Here is a 24,878-nt window from a genome sequence, read left to right as displayed (position 1 = left end):
TCTTTACAATTCACTGGAATTTATTACAATTTGACGAACGAATAGAAGATGATTAAATGTCAATTTTAGATGCGTTATCGATTTGTTCAACATGGCTAACGGTTGGCACCGCTTCACCCGCTCTTTTCAGATACACAGCTTTCGTCTGGAAACGATCCCGGATTCCGGAAATGCGATAGCAGTGGTTGTGGTCTCCGTGGTTGCTTTCATCTGTCTGCTTCTTCTGGCCGGTCTCCTGGTAAGACTCTTATCTAAATTTCATTAATCAATTACCAAAATGCCAAATAGATACTAATCTGTTTGCGTGCCTTTCCTCCAACGTTAACAAGTCCCTGAAATTAATTTTAACCCTTTAGTTCCCAGTGGCATCGCCTTGATACCATATATTTCAATATCACCAATATAAAATCGACATTGCTCTCGCAATATTATTATTATTGTTACTAACATTTTTTATAAAAATATTTATTGTTTAACGTATATCGTCAAAGCAAATGTATTTCTCCTAAAAGCTTTTATTTGGGACCTAAAGGGTTAACTGATTCCCTTGTAACTATAATAATTAGAAATATTAATATTATATTTTTGTTTCCCAATAGAACAACAGACCTCATTTTATTCTTTTAATTGATGAATGGATTGAAATACAGTAATTCCTTCGAACTTTCATTTGAACCGGGTTTTAAGAAATCAGGTTGAAGAAGTAGGTAACGAATCGATTAGGAAATTATTAGAGAAATTGATTTAGTAATACGCAAGCTGATTCATAAGTCAATTGATATCACAGTAGCTGCATTTGTAAAGTTCCTATAGAAAAATTTGGAAAAGTCAATTTGACTGCTCGATCGTTTTAGTGTCAAGACGGCTTCACTGCGACTGAAATCACATCATAAGTCATGTTACATGAAAACATTATTTTCCATTTTGTTGCGTTGTCCACTTGAGAGACATATGTTAACAGTTAAAGCACGCCATCCAATTCGCACACACCTCATAAAAGCAAGATTGTTAAGGGTCTGAACTAACGAACGAAGCTTTAGCTGCGCAGGTCCGCAAAGGTCTATGTTCTCTGAAAGGCCTCGCCGTACTTGCATTAAGCTCATTTCACGTGGTGTTACGTATTCATCCATCCACACTCGCGATTTAACCACAGTGTACGTAACAACGCATCATTAGTAGATATGTGTGTTTGTGTTGTATCGCTTTTGCCGGTCGGAAGCAACCCCTAACGCGTACTCTAATGTCGGGGATTGTAGGTTCCATTCGAAATGATAGCAGTTTCTGCTGAAATTAATTTTGTAAGCCAGGGCGACCTTTGTTCGCTGAATAATTAATTCTCGGCAGGAAAATGGTTTCACTGATGTTCCGAACAGATACGTACTTACGTTACTGCAAAAGTTTCGAGAATCCACTGTCATTCAGTTGTTTGTCTTTTTCGTAAAGCTTCACATTTTGAAGTTTAGGAAGTTCTAACGCGATGGAGAATATAGTAATAGTGAAGGAGAATATTTTGGAAAATAGTAAAACCGTGTTCAAACTTATTTATGACTTTTCTCATTCTTGAAACTTTTGCTGCAACGTATTGAATTCATAGTGAGGCTTTATACAGTTTTCCATATGAAGAATACGAATTACTTTTTAAAATACACTGTTTTTACAGCTTTTTTGTATATAACTATTTTTAATAAAACTTTAATCAAATTTATTCACTAATATATTTAATAATTTAATAAATAACTTAATATAGTTTAACGGAAATATATACTGTTCAATTATTTATATATTCATTATAGAGAAAGTTCAAAAGTCAATGAAAGGAAAATGATTGAACTTAGAAAATAATGTCAAGTTAAAATTTTAAACGATGTAATTGAGATCTTCGTTAAAAATAATGTTATAAGAGAATCTAATATTTAAAAAGGTACATGACGTAGCGGAATGCATTTTACAATTTCACATTTTAAAAAAATTGAATTTAAAAATCGATGTATAAGATGCTGAAATGCTGTAATATAATTTTTATTTAAAATATGCACCACACGTTGACATGAAAAATTAAATTCGGCTAGTGACTGTACTGATGTCGGATTGGAGGAGTTAAATTTGGTCGAGAATATGGTACGTGCAGGCAGCAGGTAATTTTCTATGCGAAAATGAATAAAAAATGTAGAATGAAAGACTATAGCTGAATAGGGAGTTAAAAGTACGCTTTAACGCACTTGAATCGACAATGAACCGTTCCGCAAATTTTTAAGAGAAACCATTGTGTCCCAAGTTTCAACCTTTTATCTTGACCAAGAGCGTACATTTAAATTATAAAGGTTTCTTCTATTTAATTAGCCCTATTTAATTATACACGAGAAATTTCAAGAAATTCTTTTATATTACACCATAATCTACGTAAATAATTATACGTCAGAGGATTCGTTTCAAAATCGTACTCACATCAGATTAAATATTAAAAAATAGTAAATATTAAAAATATATGTAAAAATACGAAAAAATTTTAGAAAAATATCTGAATGAAGGTATATTACTGGAGTTTAAAAGTAATGTAATGTTCATATGAATATATATTATTGTATATAATAACTTGAGATTATTTGTATCTATTAATTATCAAACATTTTTTATTTGGAACCATATAAAATAATTATATTTAAAGGTTCATTTTCGAATGAAATAAATTTAAACATGTATACATGTACAAGTACTTTACAATACAATGGATTATTGTGCCGATTTATAACTCAGTTTGCACTTTTTGCAAACATTGACAATGACATAATATTATCTATAATTTATCGGCTGTCTTTTATTATGTCAATTTACGTCACTTTATCATAAAAAATAACACTGTGTCACTGTCACTGTTTATAAACCCAACACACGTAGAATTAATCAATAACAGCAGGACTCTGCATTCTGTTGTATTCAGTTAAAACTGTATCTGAAAAATTGATAAGCTTAATTAGTTTAATTGATAGTCAATAACTCTTTAACTTAAACAAGAAAAGTTTATCATTTATAAAGTAAATATTCTATATATTTTCTTATAACACATAATGTTCCATCGACAAACAATTGTCAATTTAATTTTGTTCACAAAATCAAATTCTTAATTACAACAATTTTGTATATAAATTTTTCTTGCAAGAAATAATTGTATAGACATCCTCAATATAAAATGATAATAAGAAAAGTATATTGTTTACATATTTTTTATATCATCATATTTCCATGATATTGAATTATGAATATCATGATACTTTTATATGATATTACATATTTCTTACGATTACGAGTATTTAAATACGTAATTTAGATTTTTTAATTTATTCTGGAAACTATCTAAGTATTTCAGACAAAAGTCTATTTGTTTGTTGATTTAGTTATTTAATGTATTTGTTATTATGTGATAAAGCAGTTTATTTCCAAAGAAAGTTGCAACACAAGTTTTACTTTCGACTGAGAAAATAAAACAGTTTCACAAAACACGAACTACCGCCACTGAACTCAATTTTACAACACGACTGCTGTAGCAGTCCATTGTTTCGTTTGTAAAGTGCAATTTCACTCTTTTTTGCCATACCCTTCTTTTTACATTAATCAATTCCTTGATTCATTCTTCATACAAATGGATGTTCTATGGTAAGGTCACTGAAAATCAATAGTTTACAAAATGCTCGTTTTACGTATCAACTATGGTGACAGTCGTGGTGAACTTTAAGTAAACTTCTAGTACACACATAAATGCCGTGATGAAACAAAGTTAGCATGTTTCTGTATTGATTTTTTAGTCAGAGTCCGATTACCAAGGAATCATTACACTAAATACATTCTACGATCACTAAACTACGAATCCTATGCATTTAATACAGTTGCAATAGCCTACGGATCATTATATTATAAAATACTTTAACTCACTGCGCTGGAAACTCTCAATGGCCACTTTATTTCATCCGGTAAAATCATCAAGCTTGATATTTAATTAAACTTTGTATACCCCATCAGTATGTAAAATATTGAAATAAGATAGCTTTGTTCCTTAATTCAATACGGTCATTAATTTGGTTTTTCTTTAAAAAATTGCATCTGTATCTCATAAGAAAACAATGAATTTTTTTAGTAAAAAATTTTCAAGCGTAAAGCACTAATTGCTACTTGAACAAAAATTTTCGTGTCATTATTACGAACGTTGCCATTCACACGGTCGTATAAATATCGTTTCCATCACTGTTAAAGACTTTAAATGTCCTCGCTACGGAAAGGCGAAAGGAAAGGATGAATATGCAAGTCCATTCGCTCGACTGTTTAACCCTAGATAACTAACCAGTCGTCGAAATGACGACGTACTACTTTGCGTATTATGATCGAACAAGCTTGGAATAAATATAGCGTTCTTATATGTCGAGGACATAATACAAACGTATGTTCCAAGAGCTTCAATTAAAACATTCACTGCTAACTATCTTCCTTTATTTCACTTGTCCCATGTTTTTATAAAGCAAGATACTTTTTTTGAAGTGTTTTTATGTAAGAACACTTCAATTATATTCATGTTCTTCATTGGCATCATCAAAACTGTTCAGAACAATGTAAAATTCCATAAAACTACATAGAACTGTATACAACATTATATTTTAACAATGGTTACAAGGGAACCTTATCAACCAGCACACATCAATTTCGATGAAACTTATGTAAGCCATATTTCAAAAATATTTAACACGTTTTTTCTTATCGGTCAATGTCTATTTCGAACGGGTAAAAGCATCTCTCAATGTTGAAGGTTGAAAGTATATCTTTTACAATATCTCTGAAACTAGGGCGTTTAGAAAATAAATCTAAATTATTCATTTCGAGGTGATCATTTTTAAGAAAAATTTCTTTGAGGGGATATGTTTTTTAATTTATTTTGGAAACTGTGTATGTGTTTTAGATAAAAGTCTATTTATTTGTTGATTTACTTATTTCATTTATTATTTGTTTGTTATTATGCGATAAAATAGTTTCTTTTCGTACGGAAACCATCAAAGAAAGTTACAAAACTTGTGTAGTGTTGCTTTCGATTGAGAAAATAAAACAGTTTCATAAAACAACGCATAATAACCGAGCGTTTAACATGGTTAACATGTAATCCTTATAAAAACTATAACAGTAGACTTTTTTTCGATTTCTTCATATACTGATTATAGTATTCAAATGAAACTATTTACTTTTCAAATAATTTCGGATATTTAACGCTTTTAAGATGTCAATAATTCCGAAATAAGAAAACTGAAACCAATCATTTTGACAGTTGTTTTAGCGTTAACACAGGTTTTAATTTCCGTATATCGCAATTGCCGATATTACAAATATATTAAATATTTGAAAATATTTTGAAAAATTAATAGTTTCGCTTTCCTAATGTAAGAAATATCAACAGAAATTAAAATGAATGTACTCTTATAATTTTTATAAGAACTGCACTGCTGGTCAAAAGTTTGGAACCACTTGATACATAACGTCACAAATGAAAAATTATATATCTTACAAGTATAAAATAACAATAATCATATATCTTTATGTTTAATTAACACACATGTGTTCATGCTCCTTTATCATATATAAAAATTCTCCAATAAAATTTGTTCACAAAAAATGATACTTTCTCTTTTAACCGATGTATTGGCACACTTTTGGCTGACAGTGTACGTATTAATCACATCAAATGCTCGGTAGTTCTAGTTTTAACGACATTTTTCTGTAGCGCGTCGAATCTTTTTACAATCCCGAGATCATTTGTGGTTCCGTGGTGTCAAGAAGAAGCGCGATGCGCCGCGATACTTGTTGCGAACGAGGGATATAACGTTCATCCTTGAATCGATGATTAGATCGCGCAACAATCGCCGCTTCATTGATTTCCACCTTGCGTATTCCGTGTACGTACCTGAGCTCCGCTGTTGAAACGTGTTCCGCGAGGAGGAACATGTAGCTTGTTACATGATCGCCGATGTTTCGGTGATGTTCATCGTCGGCGAGCAGTGTGAATTAACGGGTACCAACGGCGTTATTTAGTTGGATGATATCGCAATACGTAGAGTGCCGTTTTTTTACTGAATTGCTTTAACAACTGTTGAGGTGCTTGTCAAAGTTCCATTAACTATGATCTATCATTGATGTCGGACATTAACTTTTATGCGCAGTTCCTGAAAGCTATTTTTGATCGAAACGAATAATTTATGAAACGTGGAAATTTTTTAAATACTGAATGTTGAAGTCAAGATTGACTGTTTTGATCTGAAGATTGGCCTATAAAATCGTTTTTTAACGCGTTTGTCACAAAAGCTTTTAGCCGTTTATATAATATTACTTAAATCGTTAAATAAATAAATTACTAAATCACTAAAGAGATTTAAATTATTAATATAAATGGTATTAGAAGTAATCGTTAATGATTTGGTATCGGAGTCCTTACGTGACTCTATTAGGTAGTTACGTATTTTGTTAAATATTTTTATTCAACATCAGGTTTTCTTGTTGCAGTTGTTTTCAAGCAATTTGAAAGCTACAGTTATCAGTGACCACTGTGATAATTAATATATGAAGGATAACAATTGTTTTCGTTTTATAGTTAATGCATAAGTGATGTTTAAATTTGAATATCCCATTTTCTTTCCTCAAAATGAAATTCCTTAAAAATTACTTTGGGGGGACATTGTTATTGGATTAATTTTGAATTCTTTGGCTTTCAGCATATATAATCATTCTTAATGCTAATGACCATTTTACTAATCTTATTAAACATAACGATAAATGTAAATTCCACTTTTGTCAATACAACACAGTCAAACAATTACAAGACATCGATAAAACATAAAAGCATTGACATATGAAGTTAAACAGAAAGTTTTCTCGATAAATTTGATGAAAAAGTAATAACTTATTTTAAAAAGATAATTCATTTCTCATTTTAAAATATATATTCCCTCATTTCCTTATCTCTCAAACACAAAACAAACAAAAACTATCTGGAAAAGAATGAAATCCTTGAAGAAATTTCACAAATTCGTAAGAATTTTGCCAATAAAACTTTCTATTCAATTAAATACAATCTTGTCTGGTTGCTATTTGAAATTATCGTTGCTTCTGCTTTCTATATCACGTACAATAAATGAGTATAATTCCAACAGATACTCAGCGTAAAGCTTCGTGTCGCAGTCGAAGGCAATTCGAAGACGATCATAACTCGACAACCATCATTTCTATGCATAACATCGATCACAAAAAATTCACCTAATTCTCTAACAACTTCTTAATAGCATGGTATCATTTACCTATCATTTTCAAATCACTGAACGCTTTCTATTCTTCTACACTCTTCGTATTTTTGTGGGTTGATTCAATTTTCTTCATGATTTCAATCACAACAATCATGCTGCACCATATGTTCACGAACTTCCTTCAAGTGCAAATTTCGCTTCGAGTTTTGCTTAATTTTTTTGTTTCCGCAATCATCCAACGGAACGTTCCACGTTCGTTGAGCATTGACTCTAACTTTATTAGCACGGACACTCGGAATATTATCTTTACCTGCTAACACTTTACATTTTGACAAACAGCGTGCCACGTGACTTGTGCTGACATTGAAATTCCGCCTCGAGTACCTTAGAAACAATTATTTTGCAGAGTGACTGAGTTTTTTCATGTTGTGTTACTTTGATTAGTGTTGGAAACGTTCCACAGCTCAATTTTAAGAGCCCGAGCTTTCAAAGCTCAAGATTTGAGCTTCAAAAGCTGAAGTCTTTAATATTTCAATCTTTATTATCAAAGACCCGTATCGTCTGCTACTGTATTAACCCTTTGCCTTATAATATCGTGTCGGACTCATGGTTATTCAGTTCAAATTAACCCTTTGCTGTCTTATTAATTTTATTTACAAAATTTATGACCTGCTTTTACATTTCAGATAAATTTCATGCAATAACAAATCTTTATTTTACATAAATTATTTTAATAATAAACATTTTAATTTCTATTTATCATTTACAATTTTACACTTTGAACAATTTTGCAACAAGTATATAAATAAATATTACAATTAATAATAAAAAATTGTATAGCTGAATAATGAGCAATCAAAAATAATTTTCTTTACAGTAAACGTAGACAGAGAAGGAGCATAAAGTTCCTCTCTTTCTCTAGTAAATTATTAATCATAAAGTAATTCTAAGGAGCGAAGTTACAAAGAACATCATAAGGCAATTGGTTAACATCGTAAAGTCTAAGCCTACGAAATTCAAAAATTTAAGGCTTCAAAGCTCAGACCAGCTTTCAAAGCTTCAAAGTTGAGCCCTACAGCTTCGAAGACTGAGCCTTTAAAGTTGAGCCTTAAAGCTTCGGAGCTTTATGAAGCTCTAACTGTAAGCATTCAAAACCCAGCCTTTAAGATTGAGCCTGGAAGCTTCTTACAACGGTAATTACAATAATGAATGACAGCATAATAATGATTTCTTTGCAGTTTATAATGCGGAAAAGGCAAACGAGATTCAATTACGGCGAAAGGTGTCGTCCAGTGTCTTTAGACGCTTACAGTGTGGACAGCGTTTCAGCGTACAACAGCGTGAGACGCAAAGGAGTGGCCAGATCTTCGAAAAGAAGTTACGGAAATCCCACGTTCGAGGATTCGGTAAGTATTGATCAGCCATTGCACTTTGCACGTTTTCATTAGAGGATGCGAAACAGCGGCGCTGTACATCGCAATTGACGTCTGACGATAAACACGTTCCGCGCCACGGAAGTTTCAGTTATATTTTGCTTATGAATTGTATTGAATATAATTTAATATTTTAATCAAAAATATCAAGTTTTTGGTAATTTTTATATGCTTCAACACGTTGAATGCCATAGGCGAACCAAATCGAATATTATAGGTCACTCAATTAAACCACGATTATTTGAAAACATTTCTATATTATAAATAATACTAGCTAATATGGTGACATTCCGCTGGATGAACGTGCAATAATAACAATGCAATTCAAGCAAAGGATTTAACACTAGGTTTACGGAACGCATCAAATTGACGCATATTGGATTTTAGAAATATTATTTCGTAAATGTTTATGCCGATTTTTATTGATGCGATCACACTGACGTGTAGCCCAATCACTTACTATCAAATCTCCAGTTTCCACAATCTAAATAAACGAGCATCAATTCTTTTAGAAATAATAGAATGAAGTGTACAATAAATGCCCGTAAACCTAGTGTTAATATTACATTTTTTCCATTTCGAGTATTTTGTATTATGAAATCGTATGGTATTCAACGTGGTAATATTGTTTCTCTATGTTTTCACTGCTTTGCAACGTATTGCGCTATCAGTGACCATGTGTCCCTTAATATTTTCTTATAAAAATTGGCGTGTATCACATGTAGTACACGTGGCACTGGACGTGTTAACATCCTGACTTTCGTATCGTGATTTATGAGTTATTGTTTTATTTCGACCTTTTAGTTGATTTCGAAGCAAAGACTTTGGCGAATCATTGAGAACTTATAAATAATTTGAGTTTATATGTGAACAATTTGTAAATAATAATACTGAAACTTTTTGTATAGAATGTCTATATGATGGAAGATAAATATTGTTTGTTTTCGTTCATGTGAATAGCAGTTTTCTGCTATGGAATATATATCTCGTTTATACCAAGCACACGTATTCTTCTGTTTACAGCATGCATTTAACACGTTCTTGTAAATATAAATTAATTGCACAGGTAAATTATTCAGAATTGTTTCCCTGTAGTATTTGAATTATGTTATAGTGGAACCTTTTTGTAGAAATGTGATGTCATTTTCTGTTTTCACTCGAAGAAGAAACATTATCCTTATGAAGAGAAAAAGTTTGTTTAAATACCTTAATAAGAATGATTTTATAAAATTAGGAATTCGTAATTAATCCTGGTCCTCTCATTTTCGAATACATGCATCTAATTCAGATCAATCTACAGGCTTGAAACGAATCGAGTTTCATGGAATTAAGCGAATGTGTAAGATTTTTTATTTTTAATTGTTGTTTGATTGCTCAATTAATCCAAGTTTACTACATTCATATGTATGATAATTAAATCAGAGATTTTATAATTCATTAAGATAGACAATAAAATTTTTCAATGCCATATCTGTAATTCTAAGAATTCCAATATTCTTAATATCTTTTTAATATTTAAAAAATTTTAATGGATATTGTATAATAATGTTTGAATATTTTATATCCCTTCCTTAATAATTAACAAATAATCAGTTTTTGTTATCGCTTTCTAAAAAACATAAAAAATACAACTTATCAGAAGCATTGTAATAATAATTATTATTGATTACAACCAATTCAATACTTCCAAATATTAATTTCATACAATATCATAACTTACATCATTCAACGATAGAGATTATCAGATGAAAGCTGAATTAAATTAAATTAAAATTAAATTGACAGATAATAAAATTAACGTAAATTTCATACAATATCAATTTCCACGTTTTCTAACAATGGAAATAATAAGATACAAAATAATTTACACATACAGAAGTTAATTTATCGCTTAATAAAGGGAATGTATCGCAGCACGATATAACGAGCCACATTTCCCCAACAATAGAACTCATAAGATAAAAAATTAATTGTAAGTACAGACGCGAATTTCGGGCACAATAAGCATCATTAACACTAGAACTACCGTAACAGTTAAAATGACTGGTTTTGATTTTTTTGTTCTGCAATGATTGATATCTTAAAAGCATTGAATATTCGAAACGATTTGGAAAATACATAGCCTTACCTAAACACTATAACGAATATCTGAAGAAATCAAAAACTGATTGTTACAATTTTTACGAGGATTACATGTCAATCGTATTAACCCTTTACACTCGATTTATTTTTAATATTGTTGGGTATAAACTTGTATTTACTTTTAGTGAAATGATTTAAAGTAATTTACAGCGATAGAGTTCAACGTTTTATATTTTCTTTATTTATTATTATTATAGTAAGATTTAATCTATATAATCTCTTTTTAAAGTACCACAAAGTATAACAAATTTTCATTGTCATCTCCAGCATGAGATACGAGTGCAAAGGGTTAAATGAATCGCTCAGAAGCCAATTGAGTTAAGTCCAGAACACAAAAATTGAGAAAATTAATGTTTCGGCTTCTGAAATTATTATACAACACGTTCAGAAGCTATAAAAAGAAGGACTTTCTAATCTAGAAGAAACGAAAGAACGAATAAATCCTTTAATAATTAAACAAAATATTATTTACTCCATTCAAATTTATAACAATCAGAAAATGTCAAAAAATGGACTTAACCGCATTGCCTTCTGAGCGATTCATATGCTCGGTAGTGCTGGTGTTAATCGTGAAAACAGTGGCCATACAGGCTGATTAAACGGCGCATTTAAGGACTGACGATTTAAATGCATCAAGCCAGCGTTCGTTTAAATTGATCAAACTGCAACAACTCTGAAAGGAATCGTGAAAATCGAGTCTGAGGGCAAATGACGGCTAGCCAGCCAGCGAAACTGCAGTTAACTGTGTTAATGTCGCGATAAAAGCCTCGAAAATTGTGTTTCTACGAACGGTGTGTTCTCGTTCCAGAGCGCTATACCGTCCCACCCTTTGAATTTTGCCGGGCTTTCATCTTTCTGTAACGACGTTAATGCAATCAACGAGGAATTCTCCGGTATTCCGCAAGTTTCGGCGAAGATAGACGAGCTGCCGGCCGGGGCTGAAGTGAAGAACAGATACGCGAACGTGATACCTCTCCCGGAAACGAGGGTGCCGCTCCAAAAAATTAACAACGATTCTCTTACGGAATACATTAACGCCAGTTACGTCAGGGTAAGTGATACCATTACCAACCCTTTGCCCTATGTTTTATTTCTCAACTATAATCGACACAACTACTTTTGTCGTTAATAATTTGTTAGGAAAAGAGAAAATTTGTACGTTTATCCTATGCCTACGTTTACTCCGAATATTAAGATTGATAATAGAAAATTAGAAATTATTTTTATTTTTGAAAGTTAAGTAACGCTTAGATTTGTCAAATTCAATTGAACATTTTAGTTCAAGGGTTCTTTGGTAACTTAGTGAAATTTCAACTACCAGATGAATCAAAATGACTATCTATTATAGACAATCTAAAATATAAATATATTTAGATTTCAATAAATGCAATCTTATAATTTGTACAAAACAATCTGAAATAATGTATCGCGATAATTCTAGTGTTAAATGAATTTCGAATTCCCTTCAATATTGTAATTCCGCATTCAATCTTCGGTGTACACGTGACTATGTATCTACGTAACAATGCACTTCGGCGTGTCTCGTGTGATCCAAGCAGAAGTAACAGCTAACACAGCGTTTTGTCTGCATGAGAAAAGGATGTTGCATAATGCATTACGAAGAACACGAATGCTTATTGCATAAGCCTCAAGCGCGGCAATACGCGGAAGCAGGACGGACGTTAACACCTGTTCCTACTGAATGATTAGGAACTTTAAATTATGCCTTGTAATAAGACAAATGGTAATCGATGATCTTTAAAACTATTAATTACCTTGTTATTGTGATCATATTAAAATTATGGGCAATCGTTATTACACTAATCAGTTGCCTTAAATGCATAGGAAGTTCTAATGTAGAACACGATAGGTCTTAAATTAATAAGTATAATTAATTTCAAATATAGTTTCATTGCTGTTGTAAACTAAACAGATAATATTAAGAAAAGTGATTTATATAATTGTTAGAAATCATAGTTTTGCTATCATTATAATTAGAAAAAAATGTTATATGAAAAAATAAGTAATTCAACAAATATATTATTTATACGATTATATATATACAATACTGTTTTTATGACAATGCAGATATATTTTATTCACATGCATTATATCTGTTTATTGGTTTGTATAAAAAAATATTGAATTAATGTATTTAAAAAATGAGCGAATTACAAAACTATTTAAAGACGTATATAATATTTCTTATTTCATACTTTATAGAGCAAAAAGTATGAACATATTTTTTATCTGTTCAGCTTTTTTATTTCATATACAAAATCTGGAATAAAAATCAAGTTTTAGTAAATAACTTTTAATAAATAATTTATATAAGTAAAGTGAAATTTAGGTTGTGTACTGTGATTAAAAATGTAGAATTTGATGATGTTTTAGCGATAGTTTGCACATATACATACATATATGTATATTCAATTAGTCGGCATGCATTAGTGTAGATCGAATGCATTCAGCGCAGTGCCCTCCGGTTTGTAATTAACATCGGCAGGGAGTAGCTAATCAATACTATTAATCAATATCCTAATCCCGTGATCACACGCTTATTACAAGTATTAGCTTACTTGGACTGACTGAAACCAATTCCGTTTTAAATACTAAATTCCTGTTGACATATCGGTGTCAGTAAATTGATACTAAGTACTTTATTGATTAATGTAAATTTACATTGAAACGTCTTACCGTTTTTATGAAAATACAACTTACATTTTATAGGAATGAATTCTCACTGAAATACTGAAGAAAAATTATTCTAATCATCTCAAATTGTCTTCGACAAAAATTAATTCATTGACTGAAATAACCATCTGTAAGCACAACTCATTGTATTTCAGAATAATTACGTTATAAATAAATAAATGATAGATTAATAAATTTATATGTATTATATTATTCGTTAGTTTAAATTAAATATGGTTTTTCTGCTATCAGTTTTTACACTTTACAGTAAACGTAGATATAGACAAGTGTGGAATTCTCCTTTTGCTTCTAGCAAATGATTAATGTCGAAGTAATTACTGCAGGCGCAGTTTTGAAATAAATCATAGGTTAAGGAGTTAAATTAGTTTAATGAACTCTAGAAGAATAAAAATTAATCGATTAAATTAAGTGCGAATCGTTCGTTGCAGGGATTCTACTAATTTTCACTGTTTAGTAATGATTATTCCCCTTTATCCAGGGACCAAAGAACGCGATGCGGTATTATATCGCTTGTCAAGCACCAATGGAGTTGACCGTTACCGACTTCTGGAGAATGATCTGGGAGCAGCAGTGCAAAGTGATCATCATGTTAACCGACCTCGTTGAAAATGGAGTGGAAAAGTGTACCGAGTACATTCCACCCTCAGAAATAACTGACTGCCACCGGTTGTACGGTGATTTCCAAGTAACTCTGAAGAAGAGAGAAACCAAAGAAAAATATGCCATTTCCACGCTTCATTTAAAGGTACATAACAAATTCTTATTCTAAAAGAGCATTCTATGCATTTATGAGAAATACGAGTGCATATAATGCAGGGTCTTCCATTCTAATAAGTAAATGCTATTATTTCTGAAACTACCCGTTATATGGAACATGGCTGAATTGCAAAGAAATTAATTTTTCATTCTGTTTCTACACGTCAGTTTGGGAAATTTCTTATTTTACAAAAAGGTAGATTCTTTACTTATTCTGCTTATATGATTATTAAACAACACTTTTACCCATTTACCAAGTTATCAGAATAAGAAACACTATTTGCCTGACATTATGAAAATCAATTAATTTCTATGCATCTTCCAGATATGTTAATATATACCATTACAGATCATTAAACTTTCTCATATTATATTTGCATCTGATAACCATAAGATTATGTTCCTTTCTTTAGTTCAGTTTCAAGTTTCAATTATAGTTTACTTGAAATTCTAGGCAAAACTGTTATTAATATATCTTAGTAATGTAATCTAATTACACAAGACACAAACTCGTTAATTATGCGCATAATGCTATTAACCGTTCCCAGTTATTATATAATGTATGTTAATAGAATGCGGGCTCTAGGAAAATCTACGAACATAAAATTAATCTGATATAAAGCTCCTATTTTATACTTAATTAAAGACGACCTTTAATGGAAAAGTTAAATTCTCTGTTATTTCTAGCTTTCTAAGTTGGTCTAGCAAAAATAAATTTGCTTTAATAATTGAAATTTAATTAAGTACAAGACTTCCAATTATGCTTCATGCGTCATTCAACTATCATCGAATCGTTATAGCTTAAAGGTACACCTGACCCTCGATTTACGCGAACTTTTTTTATACCGTAAATTATAGCACTATTTACGCGGTGGTTTTATGCACGATCCTAATTTACACGATCTGAATTCATTGACACCGACTAAAATATACTTTCGTTTTCTGAAATGTCATTATTATTATTTCTTTTGTTTGGCTATGTGCAATAAGTATGTGTTTCGAAAACTTATACCGACTTTTCTTTCCAATATTTTGTTTTCTCTTGTACCGACAAACTCTACGCGATTTTCATTCGCGTAAAACGAATTAATAACTTGGAAATGAAGCTGGAATCTCAGTTTTTTATTCTGAATTTTCATATAATATTATCGTGGAGGATCTCCTCTTAAATGTTCTCCCACCTGTTGCTGAGGACCCTACATAAAGCAACGTTCAATATCCTCACATCGCGTAATCAACACCTGAACTTAATAGATTAGTCCAAAATTGTGATATTAACAATAGCACAATCTGAAATTATTATGTTACTTACTAATTTGTTAAACATCGACATTAAATAATTATATCAATAACTGCAGTAATAAGGATTTCAATTCAATATCAGTTTAGCTCCAATAGAAATCAGAATGGCAATCGTACATCGATAAATTCTTTTAAATAACACAACGTCACAATTTATTCTGACATTATTATTTAAAGAAAAATTATGCTTTTATATTGAGCCTTTAAAGCTTCTATCTTAACCTTTAGAGTAGTGTTTTATATTCTTAACTCTTTGTGAACGGGGGCTTTTCAAAGTACTCAAAAACCTCAGCAGAGGAAGCTAAATAATAGACTGAATTCTGAACTGCTAGAACAAAAGGAAACTACGTACTGAGCTTTGAATATTTTAGTAATTAAATTATTCGTTCCCAATTCTGTATTCTAGATATGAAACTTTGATGTCACTAGTATGACGGAATCCGTCCTCAAAGGGTTAAGGTTCTATAGGTAAAATGTTAGGATATCATATAGCTTCCCACTTTATACCACGAAAACAATCATACTGTTTATTTTACTTCCTCCCTCTTACTTCGTAGAATCAATGTTCTACTATAAAACAATCCTGATTGAGAGCACCTTCATCGAACAAATTGATATCATTGTACTGTATAACATTCAAGGAGGCAGGGACGACGCAACGAGTGCGCATAGAAGAACCTAACCTACAGACAATTTTTATATTTTTCTGTTCAAAATCGAGAATTCTTTTTATATCTTATGTAGGTTTATTATAAGAAGATTTTCAGAACAATACAAAATATGGAAATAAGTAGAGGAAAAAGAAATTTTATTTGTTAACTCAATCTTGTATTAATTTATTATAAGAAGATCTTGAAAATAATACAAAATATGGAAATAAGTGGAATAAAAGGAAATATTTGTTAATGTACAGTTTAAAATAATATTATGCCGTGAAAAGCACGATATCGCGTTTAATAAAATATTAGGCACGTTATCGTTAATTTGTAATTTAAAAGCAATTATTTCAAACGTGTGTTGTAAATATGAGTAGGTCGATACTTTAATCAAAGTAAGTTAGAATATAAATTATTTTGCCTAATTTTTGCATTGTTATGTAAATTGTGCGTACCACGTAGATTTAGGAGCAACGCAATAAATATTTCCTGTGAACGCAGGACTTTAATAATTTCTCCCGCTCGTAGCTGCATGACATATGACTTAAACGGATAGAATTATTAAACACGTGACCAATGAATAAATGTGTCGTCCAAATACGTGACTAAAAACACAACATATTTTTAGGAATTCAATACATAAATTCTATAACAGAAAATTTTACAGAAAAATTCTCTCTGTTCTACAATTAAAAAAATGAAACTGTATCGTCACATCAAATCATCTATTACTTAACGGAACAATAATATTCCGATAATTTAACGCGATAATAATTAACTCACAACAATTTAAGAGGAAAATCTCATTTTTTCAATAAAGGATATAGATTCAACCTTTATAGAAGAAAATATAAATGTCTTTTAATTATAACATTTTTATCTATGAGCTGTAAGAACTGTATTTCTGAATAAATTCAACTAAAAAAAATTCACGAAACTTAACGAAAGTATTGTAAAAACATATGTAAAGTTTCAACTAAAAGACATTCATATTTTTTGCATAAATCAATTGTTTTTCAATTAAATCTCCTTTTTCCAGAATTTGGAGAATAACACGTTCAGGGAGGTGTATCATATTTGGTATTTGTGGCCTGTCAATGGCGCACAATCGGACGGAGCGGGCTTGATAGCCGTGCTTCTTGAGGCGAGGGCACTCCAAAGGGGTGGCCCTGGACCCATTGTGGTCCACTGTAGTCCCGGCACTGGACGCACGGGAACGTTAATAGCTCTTGACCTAGGAATTAGACAATATGAGATTACGAGAACTGTGGACGTGCCAAGGGTCGTTTACACTATCAGACGGGATCGTGCTGGGGCTGTCCAGACGAAGGAACAATATGCGTTCATTTATAAGGTGATTTTCTTTGTTCCTGGTTTTCACTTTTAATCAGTTAACTACATTTGTCGAATATACGCGTCATCTTAACACTAAAACTACCAGACGGGTCAAAAGGGCCTACTCTTGATATCTTCTTTTTGCAATTGTTAAAAAAATAACAGATGTTTCTCCGAGAACTTCTTAGAGATATTGATGTAGTAATGCGCAAACTGAATTGAAAATCAATTAAAGTCTGAATAGATGCACTCTTGGAGTTTCTATAGAAAAATTTCAAAATGTTAATTTAACTGATCGGTAGTTTTAGTGTTAAAATTCGAAATGATACTAATCTTTGCAACGATGAATTAGTTATTTTTTCAGATATATGTAATTTTTTGTTTTGGTACAGTTTCACGGTGTTTCAAGAGTATATATGTACTTTATGGCTTGATTTTGTTGCGCGCACAATGAGATTTTTCAAACTAAATTCCATAATTAACTTATTAACCTTTTAGGGATGAGATTTTTTCACATTTTTTAAACTTATGAAAACTTGATGAAACTACTAGTGAAAAAACATAGCTATGAAATAAAAATAAACGAGTTAAACGATAAATATTTCTTACTGGAAACAGAAACAGAAGAAAAGACAAAAATTGAAAAGCTGATTAATCGGGCAATGTAGGAATTGATTCAATGTTAAATGAATGAACAAAGAAGGAGAATCTTAAGTTAAATTTTAAAAGCGTTTTTGTGATCGGTCGCGGTATGTTTAGTGTTAAACATTAGAAAAAAAGAAAACCACATATCAATCTCTCGTTATTTGAAAAATAAAATTATCCATTTTCAGCTTTCGAATTTGGTCATATCTTATAAGAAAGTACAATTTTAATTTATTAAATAAACAAACAATACGTAATTAATTTAAAAGTTTCAAATTTAAGACTTTAATGACCAATTCGATGTTTAGATACATATCATAAAATTGTTATTCAAAATTGTCTCTTACTAATACAAAAAACTGAAAATGTGCCATGAAATTCGAATTATAGTTTCAATGTTTCTTCTGATAAGTGTCTCAAAATTACACTGCAACATTTGTGGGAAATACATTCACTTGGAAGTAGATGGTAAGATTTGTAAGAATGGCACTAACAGCAGATGGTAAAATCTCCTAAAGAATTACCGACGGTACATAAACGCGTATACTTATTATTATGCTTAAATATACGACCATCAAAGTATTAACATTAACATACTGAAACAAATTCAAAAATTTAAATTAATTATAAAAAAATTCTTTTTCCATCATACAATTTTGGACATAATATTCATAAAGATTGTAGTGAGAAACGAATACAGTGTTTTGAATGTTTTTCTAATAAATTCAGATCAAGTTTGCAATTTTAAGGTTCTAATATGTAAATGTCAGGAAAATATACAAAAAATGCTTTCATTGATGATTGTATGAATAAAAAAATTGAATTTTTTTATATCTATGTCAACATTGACAAAAAAATGATTCAATTAGAATATGGTGAATTCTTATGATTAAATTTTCATTTTTCAGGCTTTAAATTTGTACGCTACTAAATTAGCCGGCGGTGTATTGGATTCAACGTGAATTAATCGAGTGAAGATCGAAAATCTTTTGCGTCGAAGAGAGATTAATGCAGATCAGAAATCTGTTGTATCAATGAAGGGTAAAAGGAACATCACCAGAGGCGACGTACAGCGCGAGATTATGAAACACTCGAGTTCTAAGATTTATCTAAGTAGGAAGATACTATGTAATAATTGAATTAAAAAAGGCGACTTGTGATAAGTGGACCATTCCGACGATCAATTATCGTCTCTATCGATTTTTACTTGATCTATTAGGAACTTGAGGAATTGATAAGAGAAAATTGAGACACCAGTTCCCATTTACTTGTCTTTCTCTTTCGGCCTATATTACGTCTATTATAATTATACAATTGCTAATTACAACTTAAAAGGAATTTTCACGTAATATTAGGACGATTCTGACGAAATAAATAATATTACAATATAATATTATTAGAAAGTAAAAAATAAGACAAATTGATATTATTGGAAGGATTATACCGTTCTGTTATAAATTTCTGATATGGCTGTTCCATAAAACTGCAAATTTTCGTTTATATTGACAAATGATACTTCGTATACGTTTTCTATTAGGTTTTAAGTGGAACTTATTTAATTGAGGAATTTGCCGGTTGCTGTAAATGAATAAATCCCAAAGATATAACATTTTTCACATCAGTTAAACCGAATTTCGGAAGTTACAATTCTTAACATTTATTCGATAAGAACAATTGAATCTAAAGTCATCACATTTTAACGATTATGAAATGGAAGCAATATGATTCATGCAAAATTTAGTAACCTGAATAATTTTAGCAAAATGTTTTGTTTTTGATTTTTTAAAATTTCGGATTTTTCTATCTTTCTACAATTCTAGATTTTAAAATCCTACGATATCTTTCTTTTGAATTTATTCAGTTACAATGATTAAACAAATATTTTTCACTGATGAATTTTAATCGATGTTTTATTAATGTAAAAGTTTTATACGTTATAGAGGTACAGAGTATCACAGACTGATACTTTTTACTATATTCCTTAAGCTAAACAAAATTTTAAATCACAGCTCATACATTCAGTTGTAAATGAAATTAAATTCTTTTATTTTGTACATTTTATTTTATTTTCTATAAATTATTCTTAAAACATGCATTATGATACATAAAATTAATATGTACTGTTTTTAAGAAATTTTATGACCGAAAGGAGAAGACGAAGTAAGAGATACCTCGTTCGAGTGAAAAAATACGAATCGGGAGGCAAAAATTCATTTGTGATATTCGAACTATTTGTCGACGTTATATAGCTTCATGTTTCTGAAGTCTCTACGATTTCGTAAATTTCTTTTTATTGTAGGCTTTGCCTTCTTTGTCAATACTTTATTATAGAGATATATGTATATGTATTATATGTTGTATATTTATAGGTAAAATTAATTAAGCATAGATTGAATATTTAACGTTGGTAGCTGGTAGAATTACTTCAGAAAGGCTGTCGTGGCTAACGATTTCTTTTTATAAACATTTCGCAGCTAGAAACTTTCGATGATAACAAGATATCCTTTTTTGAGAATTACACGTCTGTAGAGTGTTCGTCGTAATATCCCGCACAATTTTTTAGCAATTACGAGAATTTCATGGAATAAAAAAAAATAAAATACAACATTTTATCCATTTTAACTAAAATAGAAAATTGAGAAGACAACAATTTTGAAAGTATATTTTCTTTATTTTACAGATTTAAAAGTATATACTATTTACGAAGTCAAAAACAACTTACAAAAATTGGATTAATTGAATGTTGAGAAAAACTCATACACTAATAAGAGTTCTATCACATGGTGCAGGACAGATACAATAAAAATATAAAAAATTAACGAATTAACACTAGTCGACTTAAATCAAAATTTGTAATGAATTTATTAAAGTACAAATATTTCTTCTCTTATTTTCATTAAATTGTCGCTAGTACATTGTTCTATTAAAGTCCTTACCAATTTATCCAATAGTGTACAGAAAAAGTATATTCTTTTGCATTAATAATGGTTGCAAGAAAATGTGAAAACTATTTGGTTTTATCAATCAAATTTTCTATAACTTCAGAGTATCCTAATACTTATCTTTATTATGTCATTTTATTCTCTGTTAGAAACAAGTATATTTCATCTATTTTATTACCGTACATGTCTTGAAAATTGTGCGCATTATTACCGTAAACATATTCATGTATATGAATTATACAAAGTGAAACTTTTGTATAGTGGCTCATAGTGTTATTCACATACATTCCGAATAATTATGAAAACGGTCACGTTATCTATACTCCTTAATCCGTTTCAGTTTTTATTTTTCTATTTATAGAACAATCTCGTAGTACCTATTTTGCCCGCTTCTAATGCAAAGGATAAGAGTATGTCATTTGTATAAGTCAATGTGACGGTCTTGTTTGAAAATGTTTATGGGTCACTGTAAATATGTGTACATGATAATATTATTTTTTAATACCACGATCTTTTTAGGCGAGTAGTATTATGTTTGTAAAGATCCAGAGAGATTACAGAATCGAATCCGTTCTTTCCTTCTTCTTTTTCCAATCGACCTAAGTATTACCGAATTATTGTTGTTATTGTTATTGTTGCTGTTATGATTGTACAGATTATTCGACTCGTAGCACGTCGCTCTCTACAACTGCACATAGAAACCAGTCAGAGATAAGTTTAACCGTGTCATTTCGTGAGAATGAAAAGCAAGAAAAATGCATTCTTTGTTTGTAGATGTTCGACTCTTCGATTAGTATCGCAATTTCAGTGAAATGTTACGGCGTAATTGCCGTTGATCGCCATTTTTCCGGGATCTCGACAACATTTGAGAGATGGGCTGAATCATCCCGTAAATTTTGTCGTATTTCCCTAATAAATGTATTTCAGCGTCGTCATTAGCGATCGAAGATAATTAAACCTTGCAATAAACGTGAACGCTTATTCACGTGATTTACGATTGTAAAAATAGTTACTTTTATTGTCTACGTTTTCTGTATTAACCTCTTGCCTTATGACAGCGTATCAGATTCATGGTGAAGATTAAATTAAATATTATTCTCCTGTTATTAGTTATTATATTTTAGAATGAACGTGGGGATAGAATATGTCCAGATTTTTCTCTTTTTTCAATAAATTATTAATGGCAAAGTAGTTGCATCGATCTGAGTTGGAAAATAAATTGTAGGGCAAATGGTTAATTTTCTTAACAATCTTGTAAATTATCAGACTTTTATGTACATTGCAGATTCTTGTTTGATCCAGAGTAGCGAATTTCTGTGATTGTTCGGTTCTTAAATAATTCCATATGATTGTTCATAAATCACTCAAATATAATATACGTAATTACAATTTTATTGTACAAGATTTAATCTCGATTCCTTTTACGTATTTTTAATATGTAGAATGGTTAACAAGAATCTTTAATCATTTTCAAATCTATGAAGTCCGCGGATTTGTTAGCAAAGAATTTACAAGAAATATTCGAAATGATAAAAAACTTTAAAAAAGTAACGTTTCTAGACTGAACCATGCATAATGGAAACAAAAGACGTCCATGAATCTGCGATCAATTGCATATACGCTTAGGAATTTTACGCTAAACTTTTAAACGATAAATAAATAATAAATGTAACTATGAAACCTAATAAAATTAATCGACAAAATCTATGGAATAATTTAATAACGTTACCGATGCGTTATCAATTAAACTCTGTATGAATCAATGTTCTACAAAATCAAAATCGTACTCTTATCTCTTTAAACCTACTACATATATGCAACTATTAGAGACACTCCAATTGTTCTTCAAATTATTAGCATTTATACGAAGAAAGATGAGGGACACAGGGTTAATTTGTAGTTACTGTCAACCAATTATTTGTAACCATATAGATCAATTGATAAGATTCTTACTTATAAGAGCAATTTTAAGTAATCGACAAAAATATTATAACAGTTTATATTTCACTTGTCAAAAGACACTTATGTAAGATGGTTTTAAAATTATTGATCGACAGGAGTATGACAGTTATCGAACGTTTATAATTATCATAATAATTTGTATTCACAAGCATGCAGAAGTCGTCGATATAATATTTCATATATACTTCAGCACGATTATTGCCAAACATAAATTTATACCTTCATAGAGTTCTAAGGGATAGATTCTAACTATAAAAAAGTAGAAGTAAAAGCATAATGATCTCATGTACTAAAACTCGGTATTAAGGTGAATTAAAATTTCTTCGAAGTAAGCAAACAATACTTTTCTTAGCCGCCATTGTGACTAAGAAAAATGGTTGCTTTCAATGGAAGGTAGAAGAGAAGGTCTGGTAGTGATGTAGCTGATACGTGAGATTTTTTATTATAAACGTAAAATGTGTGGCATGTCAAGTGTTAAAACGTACGTAAAATTAGAATGTTTTTTACTATTCGTCGAATACTATTTAGATACACGCGAAAGATGGTGTAACCATATACATGTAGTAGTATTTTTGTCTTACTTAACATTGTAATTGCTAAGTAAGTAGCACGTAATAATCGTGATAGTATAAAACATTTATGTGTGATATCGTCAAATATATTGAATGTGCAAATTAAAAGTACCGTACAGTTCATGGGTCGTGGAATATTTGAACCGGTTTTAATGCACCGAATGAATGTTATTTAAATATATTAACCATTATAACAAGGAATTTCAGGAAACATAACCGGATTGTCCTCCGATGTATGCCCACTTCTGTCATTGTTTGCTTTTGCAATTGCCCAACAAAACACTAATTACGAAAATAATATTATATTCGTTAGCTCTCTTTAACAGATAAAAAAAGTAATTAGCTATTTGCTTATCATTCAAGTTTCATTGTATCTAAATAAACCATTGATACATTTGTTTACGAAACTTATAATTGTTTTGGATAATTATAGTTTCTCCGAAATATTGCTTACTTTTACAATCATAAGAACAAAAGAATTTAATAATTATCTGGATATTTTTAAATGCTTATAAGGATTATAAATGGATTGAACCTTGTATTTCAAAAAATTGCCGCAACGAAATGTGTTCATTAAAAGTGGTCGTTATTTATGGGACAATCTGAGATTGAGATACCAAAAAAGAAGCTAAATATTTAGTGATATACGTGTTTAGTATTGGTATTATAAGATATCTATATTCAACGGAAAATAAAGAAAGACGTGTTTGTATAACAAATCCTTTATAAATGGCGAATAAACGCGTATCTTTGTCGCGGATATAAGAGGAACCGAATGTTCGCGAGTTAATATGTATGCCTATTAATTCGATTTAAATCTACACGTATAATTATACTAGAGAGATTGGAAACCGGCGAACAAAATATGATAACTTTGTCGAATCGCATAGTTGTCATGATCACTGTGTTGACTACGCCAAACTATAGTTGGACCAAGAAAATAAATGTAATTGTTCGATATGTACAACTTCGTTTAAAATTATTCCTTACCTTCACCTTTATTCAAAGTTTATTATTAACATTAAAACTACCAGACGGGTCAAAATGACCTATTCTTGATTCCTTTTTTTTGCAATAATTTCAAAAATAACAGATTGTTTCTGTATGCAATTATTAAAGAAATTGATTTAGCAATATGCAAACTGTATTG

The 24,878-nt window shown here is 30.4% G+C and overlaps 1 protein-coding gene across 8 annotated transcripts in view; it reads left to right on the top strand.

The window, feature by feature from the left end:
• The window catches only part of LOC116428647 (uncharacterized), a 122,138-nt gene extending 97,443 nt beyond the window's left edge, over positions 1-24,695 (top strand). For 7 of the 8 annotated variants that reach the window (XM_031980521.2, XM_031980523.2, XM_031980520.2 and 4 more), the window contains 6 exons: positions 131-238; positions 8,507-8,674; positions 11,652-11,894; positions 14,037-14,303; positions 17,312-17,626; positions 19,161-24,695. In XM_031980521.2, the coding sequence (XP_031836381.2) occupies positions 131-238; positions 8,507-8,674; positions 11,652-11,894; positions 14,037-14,303; positions 17,312-17,626; positions 19,161-19,214 (1,155 nt within the window). In that variant the 3' untranslated portion in view covers positions 19,215-24,695. Of the gene's footprint in view, positions 1-130; positions 239-8,506; positions 8,675-9,724; positions 11,605-11,651; positions 11,895-14,036; positions 14,304-17,311; positions 17,627-19,160 lie in introns of those variants that run through there. The other variant, XM_031980527.2, reaches the window with a different exon arrangement.
• The last annotated feature ends 183 nt before the right edge of the window (positions 24,696-24,878 follow it).

This window comes from Nomia melanderi, chromosome 1 (assembly GCF_051020985.1).
Source record: "Nomia melanderi isolate GNS246 chromosome 1, iyNomMela1, whole genome shotgun sequence".
NCBI classification, from domain to species: Eukaryota; Metazoa; Arthropoda; class Insecta; order Hymenoptera; family Halictidae; genus Nomia; species Nomia melanderi.
This window is presented reverse-complemented; position numbering and strand designations above follow the sequence as displayed.